Here is a 19,589-nt window from a genome sequence, read left to right on the forward strand (position 1 = left end):
TCAAAGCACTTCGCTCTCCGGCAAAATTATCCATGGCGAAAATCTCTGTACGCGGGCTGCAGTAAGGTGCCGGATGACAAGGCATCGGCCGACAGTCAACTCTTAGCGGTTCGTTCCCGCGTCAAGTATTTGATACAGCTCGAAGGCGGAGTTTTGATTCTCGGCCACGCGGCTGCATATCGATGGGGGAGAAATGTGACGAACCACTGTGCACTCATATTTAGGGGCTCGTTAAAGAACCCCAGGAGGCCAACTCAATCCGCAGTTCCTCACTACGACGTGCCTCATAATAATAATAATTGTTAGGTTTTACGTCCCAAAACCACGATATCATTATGAGGGACGCCGTAGTCCACTGGAGGTCTTCGGAAATTTCGACCACCTGCGGTTCTTTGACGTACGCCTAAATCTAAGTACACGGGCATCTAGCATTTCGCCTCCGTCGAAATGCGGTGCCTCATAATCACGTCGTGGCACGTAAAATGCTCGTCGAAATCCTGGCAGTGAGCAAGCAAGCTCGAGCGTTGGTTGCTTCGACGCATAGAAGAGGGCAGCGAAAGATTGTCAAATTGAGACCGAGCCCGAAAAAGAATGGCCCGACAAGCGGAAGAGCGAGCGAGGGGCGATAGCGTCATACCGCGGAGAGGATCCAGTTGTTGGGCGGCCATCTGGTCGGCGCTTCTCGTCGGCAGCCGACGCGACCTCGACGAGGCGCGCTCGCCGCGCAGCGCCCCAACGCGGCCACGCTGGCTCGTTCGCGAGAAAGCGGCGCAGCGGCACAGCGTTGGGAATAAGGCGTGCCCCCGTTGGCGAAGCGTGCAGCCAGCCAGACCGGAGAGGACAGTTTGTGCTCCCCGAGCGCGGGAAGAGAGTCTGCGACGAGCCGCCCGGAGTCCGAGCCATGGCGTACGACACCGACTCGCTCCGACGGCTTGTCGGCAGCGGTGCACGTGGCTCGAGCGGCGCTGTGTCGCCGGGAAACGGTAGGAACGCAACCAGCGTACGTCGAGAGCCGCCGCTGCTTCACCCAAAGCCCAGGTGAGCAGAGCAGCAACCGGGTGGGAGTCACGTGGATGGCGAGCCATAAAACGTCGTCCGTCCGGCATGAACATCGAGTGTTGAAGCGATTCTTGATTGCAAACTCAGATGAGCGAAGTAATACTTACGTTCAAGGATCCGTGGTGCCATCTCAGTCATCGCGTACATCGCCAGGCTATAAATGCAAATGCGTATTGTCACGTGGCTGTGACGTTGAAGAAGGCAAAACGCATCCCGCGAAAAAGAAACGTTTTATTGGTCGAATCTGTGCCCAGTAAAAGAAGCAAGACTCAAAGCGGCAAGCACAAACGTCGGTAATCTGATCTGCGGTAATGCGGGTCGGCGTTTAAACGTGGGACAGCGACGGTTCCAACGTTATCGCTGGTGGCCGCGTAAGCACCAGAAAGAACTCTATTGTTCACCGTGTTCGCGCAGTCTTATCGGAAAATTTGAAAACAATCGGGAACGTTTCGAGACGTGTCTGCGAATCCTGCGCAAGGCAGTATTGCACGTGTAACGGGCCGGTTAAATAAAAATAGAAAAAGAAGCTGGTGTGGCAATATGATAGTGTATTCCTTCATGCACACTGCTCTGGTAAGCATAATTTTGCGTGCGTGAAAACTACTCTGGGAATTACAACGAGAGATTCCTTATACACGCAATGGCTGATGTGGCTGAGCAAGATATTGTGCGTGCAGTGTACTGCCGGACTCACTTGCCTGCCTAAGAGAAGTGACAAACCACGAGAAGAGCCTTTCGCGTGGTTTCGCGAAATACGCTCTGTGAAATTGCCCCCTACATTCGCTGCGTACGCAAAGTTCGCCGGAAGTACAGAGATTTCAGAAAGTGGCGTCATATGTCAAACAAAGCGTTGAAACTTGTATTGGATCCACCGGGTTCGCGGTCGTCGACACCGACGGTTCCCTATAGCTTGATGTGAAAAAATGAAACACATGCACCTCCACTACGTACTTCCCATCCCAGTCATGATAGCATGTAAACTAGAGCACTGCACGGGCTCGGGCCTACCCGCAAACCCGGGCCGGGCCGAGTAAAGTAGCTTTCACGGCGGGCCCGGGCCGGGCTCGGGCCTGAAGCTCCGGGCTTAGGGCCGGGCCCGGGTTTGAGGTATCGGGCTCGGGACGGGTCGGGCCGGGCTTTGTTCGGTTCTTAAATGGACACTATAGTGAAGCACTGAATCGTTTTAGATTGATAAAGTGACCTTTAAGAGCTCGAATGTCATTCATTTCGCCATCATAACTTTATTATCAGACGAGAAAAGGAAGGTCAAAATTCCATTTTTAAGTTTCGCGCCGAAACTCCGAGCATGACATCACAGATTTCAAACTGTATTTGTCGTATTTCAGGGATATTGGCTCAACAAAATTTCCTGACACTCGGTATGTTAAGTCTATGGCCCCCTCAGCGGTCAATGTACCTCATTTTCAGTGATTAGGAGCTACGTAGGCCTCATTAGAGGTCGTCAGAATCTAAGATGTCACGGCGTCTGCTGCGCGAATTTCAAGGGGGCGTGGCCACCCGCATTTACCTGTTTGCGCGTTTTCTCACTTACCAAGAGTCTTGTCCCGGCGAGCGTGGTGATTTAAGAATGGCAAAATAGTAATTTACTGATAATAGAAAAATTGTTTTTCTTTCTAGTGCCCCTTCAAGTTTGTTCCATATTTTCTCTCGAAAAAACGCTTTTTTTATGTGGGGAAATCTATTTGGAGAAATTTTATTAGGGACAAGTACTGAACTTGTTTTGCTCCTTGCATATGGGACTACTTGATTTAACTTCAACGGCCGGGTGAGCTAAAACTAGATATACCAGGCGCTTATATAGATAACATGTCGTTATTCTGTGTTTTAATTGCATTCGTTATAATTTCATATCCAAAATGCTAATGGGGGGAGAGGCTAGGTCGTATTAAATGTCAGCTAACGTTGCCATTTAAAAGAGTTTTTCGATATAACACATATGGGTAGTTTCTGAAGGGTATTCAGCGGCAGGATTCCAACAACATATCGACACCTATCTTGAACATGACTACAATCTGGACGCCGATTTTGAAATATAGAGTTTTTTTTCACGGTTAGGTATCAACACATGGTAGCCGCAGGGGATGCCTCACGACACCAAAGCTTTAGATCTGTCATGCCTGCGTAGCTTAAAGGGGTACTGACACCATTTTTCGAAGGCGAGTTTACTCTGCCATACAATTCTCCTGTGTACAGAGACAGCTCTTAGCAAGCGTGAAGCTCAGCAAATGGCGATAAGATATTTTATTTTGGTATTAAAGTCAATTTTTTCATGGCGCACCTACTGATATCGACAATAGCTTGACGTCAGGCTACAGTAGAAATTCTGGTGACTTCACGCAGCAGTTTGGCTAGTTGCGATGACGTTAGGTACCAAAACATCCAAGAGGGCCCCTTGTGCGTCATCAAAACTTCCAAAATGGCCGCTTGTGCGTCACCAACAGAGCCACGGTGCGGTGCGGCCGTGCAAACGTCACTACATATTGCGCGAGCACGTGACGAGAAGCTCGTACCGTGTTGTGACGTCAGGGTACAGTAGAAACCGAAACTAGCTTTTAAAAACATACTGTAATTTGTTTTTCAGGGCGCACTCGCGCTTAGCACTACATTTTCTAGGCTCTTGAGGGCTTGACCTTTCATTTGACGCAAAAAAAAACGACAATTGAAAATATTCGTATCAGTACCCCTTAAAAAACATACTTACCAAGAAAATGAAAAAATGGGACGAAGACAGTCATGCGCGGGCAGCGGGCCTCTAGGGAGAGGCCCACGGGCCACGTGTTTGGGTCCCCTGCGCTATACAAGTATAGTGTGAGAGCCGCATGATACTGCCGCAACACCGTTGGAATGGGCAGGACGAGCATAGGTTCGAACAGCATAAGCCGTCAGGCAAAATATATTTGCTCGACGAAATATCACGCTTAAAAAAAGGCAATTACGAATTCCGTGCCGGGTGATATGCCTTTACCTCGAAACATATGCATCCAATGAGTAAGCGCCGAGACGCTTATTCAAGCCTTTATTACCAAACTTAACGAACACCGAAAATAGATCGAAATCGCTTCGTCCGCCGCCTGCCAATCCTGCCCGCGTATTCTAGTGGACACCTTCTACCAGTACAACCAGGGGCGTAGCCAAGGGGGGTTGGGGGTTTCATCCCCCCCCCCCCCCAAATTATTCACTTTTGCTTGCGTATATATACACACACACACACACACACACAACCGCACGCACGAACATACTTAAAGTATGGTTGAACCCCCCCCCCCCCGAAAAAAATTTCTGGCTATGCCCCTGAGTACTTCATCGTTAGGAAGGCATAGAGCATTATGACACAGAAAAAAAAGGGCGCGGTGCAAGCCGTGCATAACACACACTGCTGAAAACTGCCAGGAGAATCCCTCAAAGAGGAGCTTTATAGTGGCACTGAATAGTGTCACGACGTTCGGGAACTATAGAAATGCACAGCTACGCTCATTCGGCAGAGGTCCACAAAGACATCCTAAATTTGCTCCAGTGGAGGAAGTTAAGAACAACGACTGCCGACACCTTCACAATTCGCAAGGCAGATGTGCACCCCTGCGGCTAGCGCATGCAGTGCGAGAAACTTTAGCGTGGCAGGATATGTGATGCAACGGTGCATGGCTTGCTTAAAGCCGGAAGCTCTAGATAATTTGATTTTTTCCACAATAACACGTGAAGAAATAAGCTATAAAATATGCCATAAAAGACTTATGGACTGTATATAGTAGCAGTGGTGTGATATATGAAAAGAATTCTACCACAAATACTTTTTTGTCATTTCGGCTGCCTATACGTATTTCTAAAAGTACACGTGGTGGACACGGTTCGTTATAATTTTTATCTAGGTTAGTGTATTTTCAACAAGGTAATAAACCTGTCTTTCTTCCTATCAGGGTTGCCAATGGTGGCTACTTTTCGCCAAATTGGCGAATTTGAGATGCCCGTGGCGACCTAAAATTATGAATGGCGACATGGCGAATTTTTGGCGATTTTCGGCTTAGGTCTCCACCGAGTTTTGAATCTAAAGCTCAGTGTCTTCCCAACGAATGAGCGGCAACATTCTCAGTATTTTTCTTGGTTTTAGACCCACGAGTAGAATGTGCACATTACGCGTCATTCGGTATATCCGTCCTGTAACTCGTGTGTACCTCCTCAATTCATCTAGAGAGATAATAAAACGTTTATTTGATGTTCTGTGAAAATAAGATCAGTGAGTGGGATCCTTAGTTCGGGATGCCATCCAGATGCAGGAGGTACTGGAACGTCCCCCAGCGACATTCTAGCAAAATGTAAGTCAGCGGACTGCCTTGCAAACCGCGAGGGGGCAGTGATTGACTATAGGTTTAAGTTTCGCATCTGAAGGGGCAAGACGACGGGTTGGCCGCGTGTTCCGACCATTTGTTCCGCCAAAGCTCCAACTGCTGTGAATAGCTTGGCGACTTATTCACTGTTGCAGTACCCCCAGTTCAGCTCACAAAGACTGTTTTGGAATAGCGAAGAGAGGCGGATACGCGGCTATTTCTGCAATAAAAATTATTTATTGAGGCATTTTTCACTGTTCTCGGTGAGCGTGTGCAATAAAAACAATTGCTATATAACATTTTACATTGTTATACAGCAATAACGCATCGGATTGACGCGTGTAGATATAAGTAACTATAAGAAAGGGTCGGTGATGTCCGGTATCATATTAGTTCACACTAGAGGTGTGCACGGGCTCCGGGTAGCCCGAAAGCCCGAGCCCAACCCGGCCCGCGGGCCGGGCTCGGGCGGGCCAACGTATTTTCACCTCGGGCCCGAGCCGGGCTCGAGCTACTTGGAGTTTTATCGGGCCGGGCTCGGGCCCAGCGCAAAGCCCGACTCAAGCCCGAAATATAGAGAATGAGCGGGAATTGTTTTCCAGCACGCATACAGCGCCTTTTCCGCGACCGCCCCTTACCGCTTTTGCTTTCCATTCGCTGCTTTAAACAAAAAGGGAGCAGCTAAAGCACTGCCTCTGTTGCACTCCGACAAACAGAGAAGTAACACCACCTGAGCTAGTGACGGCGCCACGCGACTGTTCGCGTTAGATATAAGGCCAAATCCCATATGAGTGAAAATGCACGCGACAGCGACGAGCGACCCGACGTAGATCGCCTTCGTACAAGCTGACGCTTGCATGGGCATACCCCATACACGTGACGGCTTTGGCGAGCGAACTCCATTGGTGCTCGCATGAGGCCGTCTACTTGTTTTTTGTAATCTGTGTAATAGAGACTGTTCGTCGTGTATCGTTTGACAATATTTGATATGCTCAATAAAATGCCAGATTACCGGAAAACGATGTTTTGTTTTCGCAGCGAACCTTCAAAAAGCTGGGCCGGGCCGGGCCGGGCCGGGCCCGGGCGGGCCCGCAGACCTTTGCCGTCGGGCTCGGGCGGGCCTTCGACAAAGTCAGCGGGCCGGGCTTGGGCTCGGAAATACGGCCCGTGCACAGCCCTAGTTCACACTGAAAAGGTGTAAGACTCACTAATGATCGGTTCCTGTAAGAATTCTGTCGTGTTACCTTCAATAAACCTTTTAATCCTTTTAATTCATATAAGGGTACGTAAAGCTGTCTACAAATAATGCTTTCACAGTTTTCGCCCAAGGTTTATACTACACTTTTAGCTTTGAAACGAGAGGACAGGGATGGAAGGATATTATGAGCGTTTCGTTCATTCACCCTTGCGCCACCACGCACATCTTGCGGCTAGTCGGAGAAGCAGCACCATGCACTCCCATGGTGAAGCGGGCGATACGACTGGCATCGCGAAACGTTAATATAATTTAAGAGTCTTGGATGGTACTGTGTTCTACGGGGCTATACGTGAGTGGAAATTTCCATTACTGGGTATGCCGCACATATCTAGAATGGCTACTTTTTTGGCGAAATTTGTAAAAAAATGGTGACTTTTGGCGACTTTTTGCTCGTCGTTTGGCGACATTTACTCGAAAATCAGTGGCAACCCTGCTTCCTATATCTCTCTGTGGCAAGGTGCTAGAATGCTGAAGACAGGTGTTACATATCCAGAAGCCGGGTGCACAATTGCATTTGTCGTTGGAGCATGTTTTAAGTTTCAATAAAGAGTGCAATAAAAACAAATTGAAGCGAGCGTTCTGTTCTCTGTCTTCTCTGTTTTTATTGCACTTCCTATCGAAACTGAAGTCATGCTACAAATCACTTTCCTAGCTGCAATATCTGCTACAAAACGCTCTTGATGATCCCCATTGCAAAAAAAAAAAAAAACAGTTATAGTATGCCATTGTCGAGCAAAGATTCATTGTCCCCAGTATGTCCACTCAACTGTTTCCGCTGTGAGCCCCTTTTTACACGAAATTACCGTAGGTTAAATTAGAACTGTTAGCCAAACATTCGCCATCAAAGCTAATTAGATATCTGCTACTTAACACTTTGCTGTATATTCTATGTTCTGGCAACACCACCTATTTTATTGGATCGGGCCTCTGTCGGGCCTGATCTGCCGTCGGGCCGCGCCGGGCCGGGTAGGCGAAATTTTTTCTCAGGTTCGGGCCGGGCCTGGGTCGCGCATTGAACCACCGGGCCGGGCTCGGGCGAGTAATCTTAAACGAGTTCCGGGACCGGGCCGGGCCCGGGCCGAAAATCACAGCCCGTGCAGTGCTCTAATGTAAACATCAACGCAGAACCTGCACGTCCATTCTAGCTTGAAATATAAATGATCAGTAGTCTTCCTTTGTTTCATGTTATTATTACGAATCGGTAATCTGGTACTTCACGCTGCCGCACGCCAGGTCCTTTATTTGAGGGATAATGACTACAGGAATTTGTTTTGCGGAGTGCACGACCTTTGTGCACATACAACAGAAATAACATTGAGATGAGTTGACACGTGCTATCTTTGAAAGCGTGTTCCTTTCGAGAGCGCGCATTCTCTTCAGTCTGTACAGTCTGGTACTCGCGATTGCTGTGGCTGAGAATGCGAATCACGTAAAGAGAACGCGTAGCTCGATTATACAAGAATTATTTGCGTTATCTCTTTGCTATGGGCCACAGGTGTACAACGGATACATCCGACACTTATTTTACGATAAGTCGAAACGGCCGCATAACTGTTCGCGTATCTCGTGGCTCTGGATACAAGCAAAGAGTACGTTCCCTTTGCTCTGCGCCTAACCTAACCAGGTCTCTCTCTCTCTTTTTTAGCACATAAGTGTTTCATGCCGGGGTCCACCAAGGCTCCACTGACGTATTTCCGTCACGGATATGACATCGGTAAAATGCACACCAAGGCATGACAAAGCAGGGAATCGAACCAACGACCTCTTGGTCCGCGACGACAGATGCCGGGCGCTCTGCCGACTAGGCTACCGACGTACATGTAGGAGATTCAACAAGCGCGCCTTATATCTCTTACCGTATCCATACCGTATATCTCACCGTATCCAGACGGCGGGGCGGTATCGCCGTCTGGATACGGTGAAATACTGCGCCATGGCACTAACGAGCGCCCATAGGGAGCGATTCGGTGAGGACGCAGTTAGGGCGCCTCGATGCAAGCGAAGGAACGCTGGCCGCGCTGGCATCGAGGTGGCACCCTATAGACACAGTTACGTGCTTTACTTTTCGCGTCGTGTTAGCGTGACGACTCGTTGTCAGAGTAGTGAAGCTTCCACATGCACAAACGATGCTTCCCCGCCGCCTACTGCGTCGGGTGCGATAGCACCGACTAATAATACTGTTGCAATTAGCGCCGCAGAAAGGCAACGACGTCGACGGGCTTATGTCGCGACAACGGGGGTAGAATAAAACAGGTGGCCCATCGAGCGCCGCGAGCGCGTCACCGTACTGCTCGAGTAGCTCACGGCCGCCGCTAGGTTCGCGACGAGTTTTTGGGCCGAAAGACGCGCACCGCAAGCTCTCGCTGTGCTGTAAAAACCGGTTTCTCTAGCTAATTTTATGGCTTTAAAACGTTCTTTGTGTCTTTACTAGCGTGTAGTGGCTGTCTGCCAGCTCCGACCGCAAAAGTAAGAAAGAGCGCCCGGCTTTATGAAGCCTAAAATTTTCTAATCGGTGCGGGTAATCCCGATATTACTGTCACAGGGTGCCGATTGCAAGAGACGCGCGTGTTTTTTAAAGACGATAGTCTTTCTTGGGAAACTTAAACGCAGAAATTTTGGTCTGTTTAGAAAAAGTTTATTTCATCACAGCACGCTACTAACAGTTCGGTAGTGTCGTAATCAAAGACAGTAACATATACAAGTGTCTAAGCACTATATACATGAAACATTTCTACACAGAAGTCCAAGTCCACAGGACGTCTTCAACACATGCTACTGTGGGCTAACATACACTTACAACAATCTTATTTTCACATGCTATACATGACTTCGTGAACATACAAGCACATATGTACAGCAGATGTTATGGTGTTGGCAATGTACAGATTGAATAATGGTAGCATGAAATGTATATATACAAGAAACCACGCGAATACGGGAACATGCACACACAGAAATAATAAATACATACATATTATATACATTCATCAAGCTCTGTCTGATGACCTGGCTACGAGAACCAGGCTAGATGGAAATCCAGCCGCACACGCCCATCAACCACCGATAGGAAACGGCATGACCATTGCCGTAGGAATTCCTCTGTCTTTCTGTTTGTCGGCACGTCCCTCGATTCAGCCACTCGGCCAAAGTTGAACCACTTGCCCAAGGGCCAGCCGTCTTGAACTGGTATGGCTGTTCATACTTGTGAACGTTGTCAATCAAAAAGTAAATATCATGCATATCTGAGGTGCAACATCACTAGGTAAGTATTAGGTGGCGTGTTCCTTTAATAGAAAATGCATACATACGTAATTTTAAGGACCCTAGTTTCTTAAGCTGCGCTGAAAATGCATAAGAATGGAAGCTTGAGCGAGTTGGTATGCATTCATCTTTGTTGAAACAGCGCTCACTAGACGACGACGAAGTAAAAGAAGGCACAGGACAGGCGCTGCCTGTCGTGTGCCTTCTTTTACTTCGTCGTCGTCTAGCGAGCGCTGTTTCAACAAAGCTGAAAATGCGACTGCGCTGAAATTTGCCTTCCTCCGTGCCCTTCGCACGAGCTCATTGTTGTGTTTCGGTTTCGGTTCTGTATTGCACTGTACGAATGCCATGGGTTGGTGTTGAAAAACTTTAGTTTTGAAAAGGCCAAGAAGGTGAAAAAAAATATTTAAAAAATGAAAAAGCAGCGTTGTGGGCGGCCTTCAGGCTGCCGGTTGTGGGCGCCGCTCTGGCGTTCCTGTTTTACCCAGGCGACGTGTAAATAAAAGAGTGTGTGGAGAGTACTCGTTGAGTGCGGACGTTTCTCTGCTACAGCGCTTCGCGCCAAACCGCGTTTTCGGGCTGGCTGGCGTCCCCGCCGGTCGCGTTGGTCACCGCCGGTCTTCGCCTGCTGTTGCGCCGGGACTACCAGCACGCAACACAGCACTCATGTTTCCCGACGTATTGCCAGATGGCGTCCATATCTCACACAGCGCCTCTTCTATCGTCTTTACACGACATTTGCAGCGAAGCACGCAGATACGCGGCCAATTTTTTTTCTTTTTCGAAAGCCTGAAAATTTCTACCGGCGAGCGCACAGAAAAAAAAAAGGAATTGGTTTTCACGTGATCGTATGTATGTCGGAGCACTGTAGCCGGCGGCGGGCTGTCCGTGGAATTGCATTTCTCCACAACTGCAGTCGCTTTTCGTCTTTCGGCGCGGAGAAAAGACAGTTTTTTTTTTTTTTGCACGTTTCTTAGCCAGATTTGCAATTTGGAGCACAGCATTTTCGTTCCATGGTGGCCGCCGCATCAGCGGCACAGTTCGAGCCACCGTGGTTCCAGCCGTGGTTCCAGCTGTTCCAGCTTACAAAGTGAGCGGAAACACCGATGCGGTCGCGCGCGTTGGTTTGACAGAAGTTTGACAAACGCGACGCATCAGAGCGGATCTCAAGCCGTGGGATCACATCATCACGACCACCGTGATCTGGCCGTGATCGTGACTCGAAGGCTGATTGCGACTTTGGGACGCTGGTTGCGTCGCATAGGGATGCTCTTGCCCTTCGGACGCTTGCACCCACGGACGCCTCCGCATTTATCGAAGATGACCAAGCAGAAAGGAAGAGACGCCGCTGCAACGCTGGTTGCGTTGCATGCTTTCCTTAGTGGCGCGTCCGTTATAAGCATGGAGGAAGAAAAAACAAAGGAGGGAGCATGATGTCACGCGATTGAAGCCCACCGTGTCGGCCCAACACGTGATCAAAACGTCAGAGCGCGCGGGTAGGTTTTAGTACTACCGGTGGGGTTCCGTTTTTGAACGTCCTCTGTGAGCCGGCCGGTCTGTGCCGAACAAGCGCGCTTCGATTAAAAGCTACTCCGAAATCTCGGCAAACCTCATTTCTTGCGTGATCTTGACGCAAAAGGTCACGTGTTGGGCCGACACTGCTGGCTTCAAAGCGAGTTGGCTTGCTAAGGTTGGCTGCGTGACATAATACTACCTCCTTTCTTTTTCTTTCCTCCATGGTTCTAAGCGACGGCAACTTGTGCTGCATATGGTGCATCATACGCGCTGGAAGAAGCTTCGTGGACAAGAACTCCGCGGGTGCTTAGGCCGCGAAGACTATCCCGAGCAGGGGCGTAGCCAAGGGGGGGGGGGGGTTCAAACCCCCCGCCCCCGAAATTTTTCAATTTTGCTTGCGTATATAGGCACGCACACATACATACACACGCACGAACATACATAAAGTATGGTTGAACCCCCCCCCCCCCGAAAAAAATTTCTGGCTACGCCCCTGATCCCGAGTACAGGCGACGCAAACAGATTATTGAGACACAAGAGTAGATATGAGGCGCCGTGGCGTACAGAGGGCTTTTTAGACAATACAGATTTTTTATCAAAATGCTACGACAGTAAGCCGCCTGTCGTCTTCGTCCACGAATTCTAAGTCGCAGCGGAAATACCTTGCCGCAGCTGAAGTGCACATGGAGATCATAAATAAAAGAAGCTTGCTTATTGCACTTTGTAGCGTTAGCTACACTTGCCTAGCCGGTGCCGATTTCGATTGGAGCGTCATGAGGCGTGCTGCGCATGCGCGAGGATCAGTGATGTCACACAGCTGGGTCACCGGAGCTGGCATCTCACGCGCTCTCCGACACCGCCGCGCGCGGCTCGCCGCTGCTTGTCTGCGCGTTCAGGAGGAGTGGCGTCGTAGCCGTGGCAGACAAACTGGCGCCGGCGCGCGCGCAGACTCCACCACCGCCGCGCGCGACTCGCCGCCGCCAGTCTGCGCTTCCCAGAGTGACGTCGTAGCCTTGGCAGACGTATTGGCGCCAGCGCGCGCGCAGCTATTCGCCTTCGCTGTGCAGTCGCCGTCTGACATTGTGCTGCAGCCGCTTGATAGCGCCTCTGACTGGCGTTTGCAGGTGAGTAACGCCATGGAGAAGGAGAGCGCAAATGCTGCTCAACGGCGCAGAAGAGCCGAGAAGCTTATCTCATCGGATCCCGAAGTAGTTGCCTGGCAATTCGCGGTTCAGCGTACGAAGAATGAACAGAAGATGGCTAATAATCCTAGACAATCTGGGAAGCTAAGAATAATCAGCTGCGCCTTTGCTAACGCTACGTATATCCTGGCATAGCCGAGGTAAGCCACTGCAAACCTTTTATTCGGCCTTTTGACGGCTGTTGTTTCTATGAGAAAAGTTGTAAGGCGTCACAATTTAAGGCATACTCATTTCCACTTATACAAAAAATCGCATGCAATTTGAGGTATCTATAATAGAATTTAAAAGTTCTGACCCTGTCGATATCGAAGCCGAGCGCGCCAGGCGATCTGTGAAGGCGGCCGCTCTGTTACGTGAGGCCTGAACTTTCCGTAACAAAGTTTATGGATAAAGGCGCGTCGCAGCTGAATCTGGTTAGGGAAAATGGCAAGTCACCTCAAGTGCACGCATGGGTGGACCGCCTATTCCTTGCATGCCATGAGCGGTGCTTATCCGTTTCTTTCTTAAACTATACAAATAGGGGCAAAGTGCACTTTCGCCTCTCGCAATGCGCGAGAAGCGCAGGAGTAGCTGCCCCTGAGTTTTACGCTGTGCCATGAAAGAAAGATGGAAATCGCTGTTGCGCACAGCATGAAATGAATAGACAAGCACCCAGCGTCGCACACAAATACGGCGATGCGCTGGTGCAAGTGAGATCACTTTTACAGTATTTGCTTTAAATCTTTGTTTTAATTACTCGGGATCAATGTATCATGGACCTTTCAGTATTGCCTCCTTGATCTCAATTTTTCGAGGCTTTAGGCTCAGGAGAAGCGACTTTGTAGGCTCTACATGGCCTCGGCGATATTGCGACGGCGCGCGTGGCAATCCATGTGTGGTGGCAGATCGCAGTTTAAACTACGAATTTGCGCGCAGTACGCGCAATCAAGATAATGTCGCTGCATAATCTCTCTTTAGGGAGGAAGATATGCAGTAGCTATCCTACGCCGCCTGCCATTATCTCACCGCAGAAAGCTATCTCCTCTCTGTCTTTTCCATAAAATCTGCCACCCCCAACGCAGACGTATACATTCCACCTTTATTTAGCCGCCACCATGCATTTCATCTCGCATTAACCTTCGCTTAAATAAAAGTAAATATTCCACACCATCGGTTTTTCACATTCATTTCTCCCCCAAACGAGCAAAGACTGGAATAACCTATACCCGCATCAATTACAAGCGTAGCCAACACCAATGACTTCAAAATCGCACTTCAGATTTTCATTTCAAATTAATGTGATTCACAATTTTTGTATAACCTATTTTATTGCCTTATTTTCGAGCTATGTCAGCACTTATTCTTATGTTTGTTTGTTCTTTCTTTTATTTATATGGGAAGCCTCTTAAGTTATGTCGTCTATATTTCTGTTATGCTTATAATATTTTCGTTTTACGATTTGTTGCTTTTTTGCACATTACGTTTGTAATCCTATTTCTCTGTTCGCAGTATTCAACGAGCTAATTTTCTAACATTTCCGGTATAATCACTATTTTGATTGCATTAATTATTCACTCAGCGTGTCTTGGCCTTTTCCGTTGTGACTGAAATTTGTGAAATGTGTTATTTTATTATTCCGTACTGGGTAATTCTGTATCTATAACCAAGTTTTTATTATATCTGTCGACTTTTGCCCCTCTCCTCTTCAATATACATTTGTACCCGCTGAGGGTACGTTAAATAATAAATAAATAAATAAATAAATAAATAAATAAATAAATAAAAGAGCCACTCTCAGTTGGGATAAATCAATATGGGGAGTGACAGGAAACGATGGTGAGGGAGTTCTGCCGCGATGGCTGTTGTATTGTCCTCATTGGACTAAGAGAAGCACCGTAGGTACAATGTGTCGACAGGGTCCCGTTGTCTTGCTACCTCACTCAACACAACAGTGCCGTATCAAGGGGCGACTGCGCATGCCAAGCACGTACATCTTCATCAAATAGGCGTTTTAGGTAACGCAGCAAAAAGCGGAAACGGGAAATCCTCGAAGCCATCGAGATCGAGAAGCACGCGAATCAGCGCCGCGTCAGTCGGTGACTCTGACAAGAAGCCTCATCCGGTCTTCTCTCGTTTTTCTTCCTCGTTCTCAGTTGCGCCGCAAATATTTCGTTCAGCTGGGGCTGGGGATATCCGCTCGCGGGAACGATGCGACGCGCAAATACTGTTGGTGTCTGCGCGTGTTAAGATGCAGCCACGCGCATGAACATAAGTCATTTGCCAGTACAGATAAGTCTTTGTCACCTTCACCTCCTGCATTTTAGTTCGGCTGGTCGAACTCCCATTTCATTTTTACTTGAGCCCAGATGAAGCCAGCAAGTCTTGTGGTATCGCCTTTTTTTTAGCACGAAAGTGTTTTATGCCGGGATCCACCAAGATTTCAGTGACGTATTTCCGTCACAGAAATGACGTCGAAAAAATGCACACGATCACAGGGCAAATAAAAAACTTTAAAAATTTCCGTAAACGGGAGTCGAACCCACGACCTCTCAGTCCGCGACAACAGATGGCGGGCATGCTATCCACTGCGCGACCGTCTTTTTTTTTCTTTATTGCATCATTTAAGAATTTTCACACACTAATCGTAAACCAGGGAACAGTACAGTGATACACCATCAGCTCTTAGCTGACTACATGTTAAAACTTTGGCATGTGTAACAACGATTACACTCTGGAAACTCACTCCGGTACATCCACCTGCACTTTCTGCTTTCTGCAGTAAACATTCAAGTATACTTCTGTAAGGACACGTTTTACTTTAGTGTTATACCGATTCCTATGAAAAAGGGATCAACTTTTGTTTTTTTTTGCTGCAATTGGTGCTACGTAGGAACTGGACCGAGTGATCAACACCGGTACCAGTGTTCGCTCATCGCCACAGGAGCTCCAGTCGGATACGAATACTCAGTCCCTTGCGCTGTTGCTAAAACGACTGCAAAATACCGTGTGCGATTCCGTTGATAGGCTATGGTGAATGGTTGCCATATGAAGTATGGAAAGCAGATGCTTTCACACCAGCTCCCTGCCGTGCTGTAAGCTTTCTTTAGGTAAGCATTGACATAAGAACGATGCCGGTAAATAGGGCTACTTTTCTTCGTGCTTTTTTCTCGGCAATGTTTTGTTAGTAGCGCCCACATGCCAGACATCTAAGGTATGCGGCGTAGAAGGACACTTTAAACTGAGGGTTCGTCTACGCCAACTCGTTTCATTTCACTAGATTTCCTGAGGAAGGCTGGTCTACCAGCCGACACATGGCACAAATAACGGCCGCGGCGGCTGCATTTTCGATGGTGGCGAAAATGTTTGAGGCCCGTGTATTAGATTTAGATGCACGTTAAAGAATCCCAGGGGGTCAATATTTCCGGAGCTCATAATCATATCGTGGTTTTGGGACGTTAAACCCCAGGTATTATTATTATTATTAATATTATTATTATTATTATTATTATTATTATTATTATTATTATTATTATTATTATTATTATTACACAGTAGAAATAAATAAATAGTCATCCTATTTTCATCGCTGTACTTCTGACATTTATTCATAGTATATATATATATATATATACACGCTTCCAAATACGCCACCGCCCCGCACCCGGGAGGCGTATACCGGATTGGTCCCCTCTTTTTGGGCGAAATGAAGAGTTCACCACTGCCCCCCCTCCCCCCCTCCCCCCCCTCCCCCCCTCCCGTTTTCGGTTTGCGGCGATATACGGAACACGCATCGTGCTGAATCCGTCTGCCTCATATTTTTTTTGTATGTGTGTGTTTTTCTTCCCTTAGATTCGGCAACTGCGAGCGTGTCTCAGTTGCCACTCTCCGGTGCCTCTCATGTCGTCGCACGCCCATCTGTCGCCGAGATGCACGAGAGCCAAAAGCGGCAACACCCACTCGTGTCCACCTCGCTGGCTCTGTCGGCCATCTTGGGGGAAGTCGTGCGCTGCCACATATGCCTCGCGAGCACACTCTGCTCAATTCAATCCAACGCCGGAATGGGCGAAAAACCTAGAGATGTCTGCCTTTCCGCAACGCCCTAGCATCGAGGCCGCTACGTAAATGAACTCCATTCGTACGTCTTCTCAGTATTGCCACAAAGAAGAGCTGAGTGCTGTACGCGCGCGCACTTGAACGTGCATGCTAAGAAATGTGTTATAAATTAGGGGTGTGCGAATATTCGAAAATTTCGAATAGTGAATCGAACAGCATTTCATTCGATTCGGTATTCGAGTCGAATAGTGCATGTCCCACATATCCAATATTTTTCGATTTTTCGAATAATGAGCACCGACGAGAAAACCCCGAATGAACAACGCATTGGAAGAGCGAAGCATCTTTTTTTTTTTTTTTTTGATCAGTGAACTGCCAAGATGCATACAGTTCAAGCTTTTACGAGACTATCAAAACTTTAGTTATCACAGCACGAATGAACTTTAAACTCCGCGGTGTCGCCAAGCGAATGTGTCTACAACCCATCAGCATATCGAGAGATTTGTGACGTTCATTCATGAAATATTACCTATTCAACTTTTAGGTCTCAGTTTTATTTAAAAACTGGTGTCCGAACAAAGGGTTTTCGGACCTTGGCCGAGTCTGTCGTGAGCACAGAAAGCTTTAAAAGCATCGGTGCGCTTCTTGTGCACAACTGGTCTTAGAGACAGACTCTAAGCAGTGTCATATTCTCGTTTCCTTTTTTTTCCTATCTTTCTTTTCCCTTTTCTTGCTCTCCTTTTTTTTTGTAACATCTCTCTTCCATCATCTTTTATCCCCCTTCCACCCAGCACAGGGTAGCCAGCCGGTCTAAGAACTGGCTAACCTCCCTGTCTTTACGCTTGTTCCTTCCTTCCTTGGTGACGCAGTACCACCTCGAATGCTGAAGCAACTGCATCCTACAGTTGAAATATACCTCGAAGGCTCTGGTGCTGCTGCACACGAGCTTACCCCAGTTTATATAATTGTGGTATCTTTTGTCGGTTAAATGTAATGGTAATGTTAATGTGTTAAAATTTCTGAATATTTGCCTGAAATAAAGAGTTATAGAATTCTAGGCCTGTCTTGAAAATGGTTACCTTAATATTCGAAAACTATTCGAAAAGTATTCGATTCGTATTCGATTCGGTATGATCACTATTCGATTCGTATTCGATTCAGTTCTAAATTTCACTATTCGCACACTCCTATTATAACTACGACGAGGAAGACTGCTAAATAACGGTACTAAAGTAAAAATATGCAATATCAAATTTGCACTGCTAGGCGTACTTCTGCAGTGAACAGAGACTTGCGTCACGAGAAAACGTGGTAACAGCGCTTGGCGACGACGCAACTTTAATCCTCTGGTACCAACCTCTGGTGGTTTTACAGACTTCCAACTATTAAACAAGAAATACTTTTCATTCTAACTAAACGAGGGACTCAAATCTAGAAGGAGGAGGAAGGAAAGGCAGAAAGGTAAACCAGACGCGCGTCCTGTTTGCTACCCTGCACCGGGGGAAGGACATTAAGGGATGAAAAGAGAGGGAGACGGGGAGTGCGCGTGAACTCAAACAACACTGCTGCGTTCCATAGTACAGGACGCAAGATCTCAGGCGTATCACGTTCCGCTGCAGATAGTGGAGTCACGGTGCCTACTGAAGGCGCGTAAATACTGGACATAGAAAATCCAGTACCTCTTGTACGGACTGAGCGTATGTTGATTTCAGCTTGCCGACGAACACGCCAAGTGTGTCTAACAATGACTGAAGCACTATAATGATTGGTTTGCCTTCTTCGGACAACTTGTCAGTCGGAGATTCAGTTTTCACTGTTGCCGATGTGCTTTTTGAATCTGCATGTCATTGTGAATTCGGCAACGTCGGCCAAGCTGCGTCAGTTGTGGCCATCCTTGGTGTTCTGGTTCGTATACCGGCCACTGCCGAATTGTGCAGCTGTGGCTTCGGCTATGTAGGCCAAGTGGAATTCACAGCAACCGTGCTTTTTAATACATTTTGTCTCGTGCCGGCCTCAAAGAGGCTGGGTGGCAAGGGAAGTGGTGAAGCAGGGCGTTGAAGGGGCGCTGCAGAGGCAGAGGCATTGGTTTTCGTTGATGAACTTGGGCGCCGATGGCGCCGCTTTCTGACGGTTTTCTGCAGCCTCGCGATGCCACGTACAGCTATTTCCCTTTTCGTTTTTGGCACTCTTTTGAGGAAGGACTCGCGGGGTCTATTACGATTCCCTTATGTAAAACGGCCACAATACGCAGACATACGCTGAAACCCCTGGCAACAGTGGCGTGCTGGCGCTGCGATTCCCATGCGAAACGAGAAAAAAGAAAATAACAGTAAAAGGGAGAAGCTTGTCCTTTATGTTTTCACTTGTATTAACGCCATTTTTTAAATTTCGAGTGAATAAGAATTCATGTTTTCACAAAAATGTTCGTCCTTGTAAGCTTCTCTTCGACGTGTTGCGCACACCAGGCCCTTAGAAACAACGAAGGGTTTCATTGCGACAGTGTTAATTTAAAGACATCCACATGGCTGTATAATGTCTCACTGCACTTACTGCGAAATAAGTGGCAGCTTAGGGGCTAAGTTGTCGCGCTGCTAAGCTTCACAGCCACGGGGGCCGAATTTCGATAGAGCCGAAAGGAAAAAAAAAACGATCGTGTATTCAGATTTAGGTGATCGTCAGAGAACCCCATGGGGGGCCCAAGGTTAATCTGGAGTCTGCCACTCTGGCGTGCTTCATAGTCATATCGTCGTTTTGGCGTGCAAAACCTGCGAGTTTAATTACTTTTAAAATGTTTCTGAATGACGTAATCGTGGCGCGGTCTGTGCTAATTGGCATGAAAGAGCAACCATCCTAATTGGATATGTGATGGACGTGGGATGCTACGAAAAAGACTACGTTATGTGAAATAGAGACGCTTAA

General features: G+C 47.8%; 1 protein-coding gene across 1 annotated transcript in view; it reads left to right on the forward strand.

The window, feature by feature from the left end:
- The first annotated feature begins 705 nt into the window (after positions 1 to 705).
- Positions 706 to 19,589, forward strand: part of LOC119393159 (leucine-rich repeat-containing protein 15) — a 58,109-nt gene continuing 39,225 nt past the window's right edge. The window contains exon 1 of the mRNA XM_037659983.2: positions 706 to 1,038. Within this exon, the coding sequence (XP_037515911.1) occupies positions 902 to 1,038 (137 nt within the window). The 5' untranslated portion in view covers positions 706 to 901. The remainder of the gene's footprint in view (positions 1,039 to 19,589) is intronic.

The sequence above is a fragment of the Rhipicephalus sanguineus genome, chromosome 5 (genome assembly GCF_013339695.2).
Source record: "Rhipicephalus sanguineus isolate Rsan-2018 chromosome 5, BIME_Rsan_1.4, whole genome shotgun sequence".
Lineage (NCBI taxonomy): Eukaryota > Metazoa > Arthropoda > Arachnida > Ixodida > Ixodidae > Rhipicephalus > Rhipicephalus sanguineus.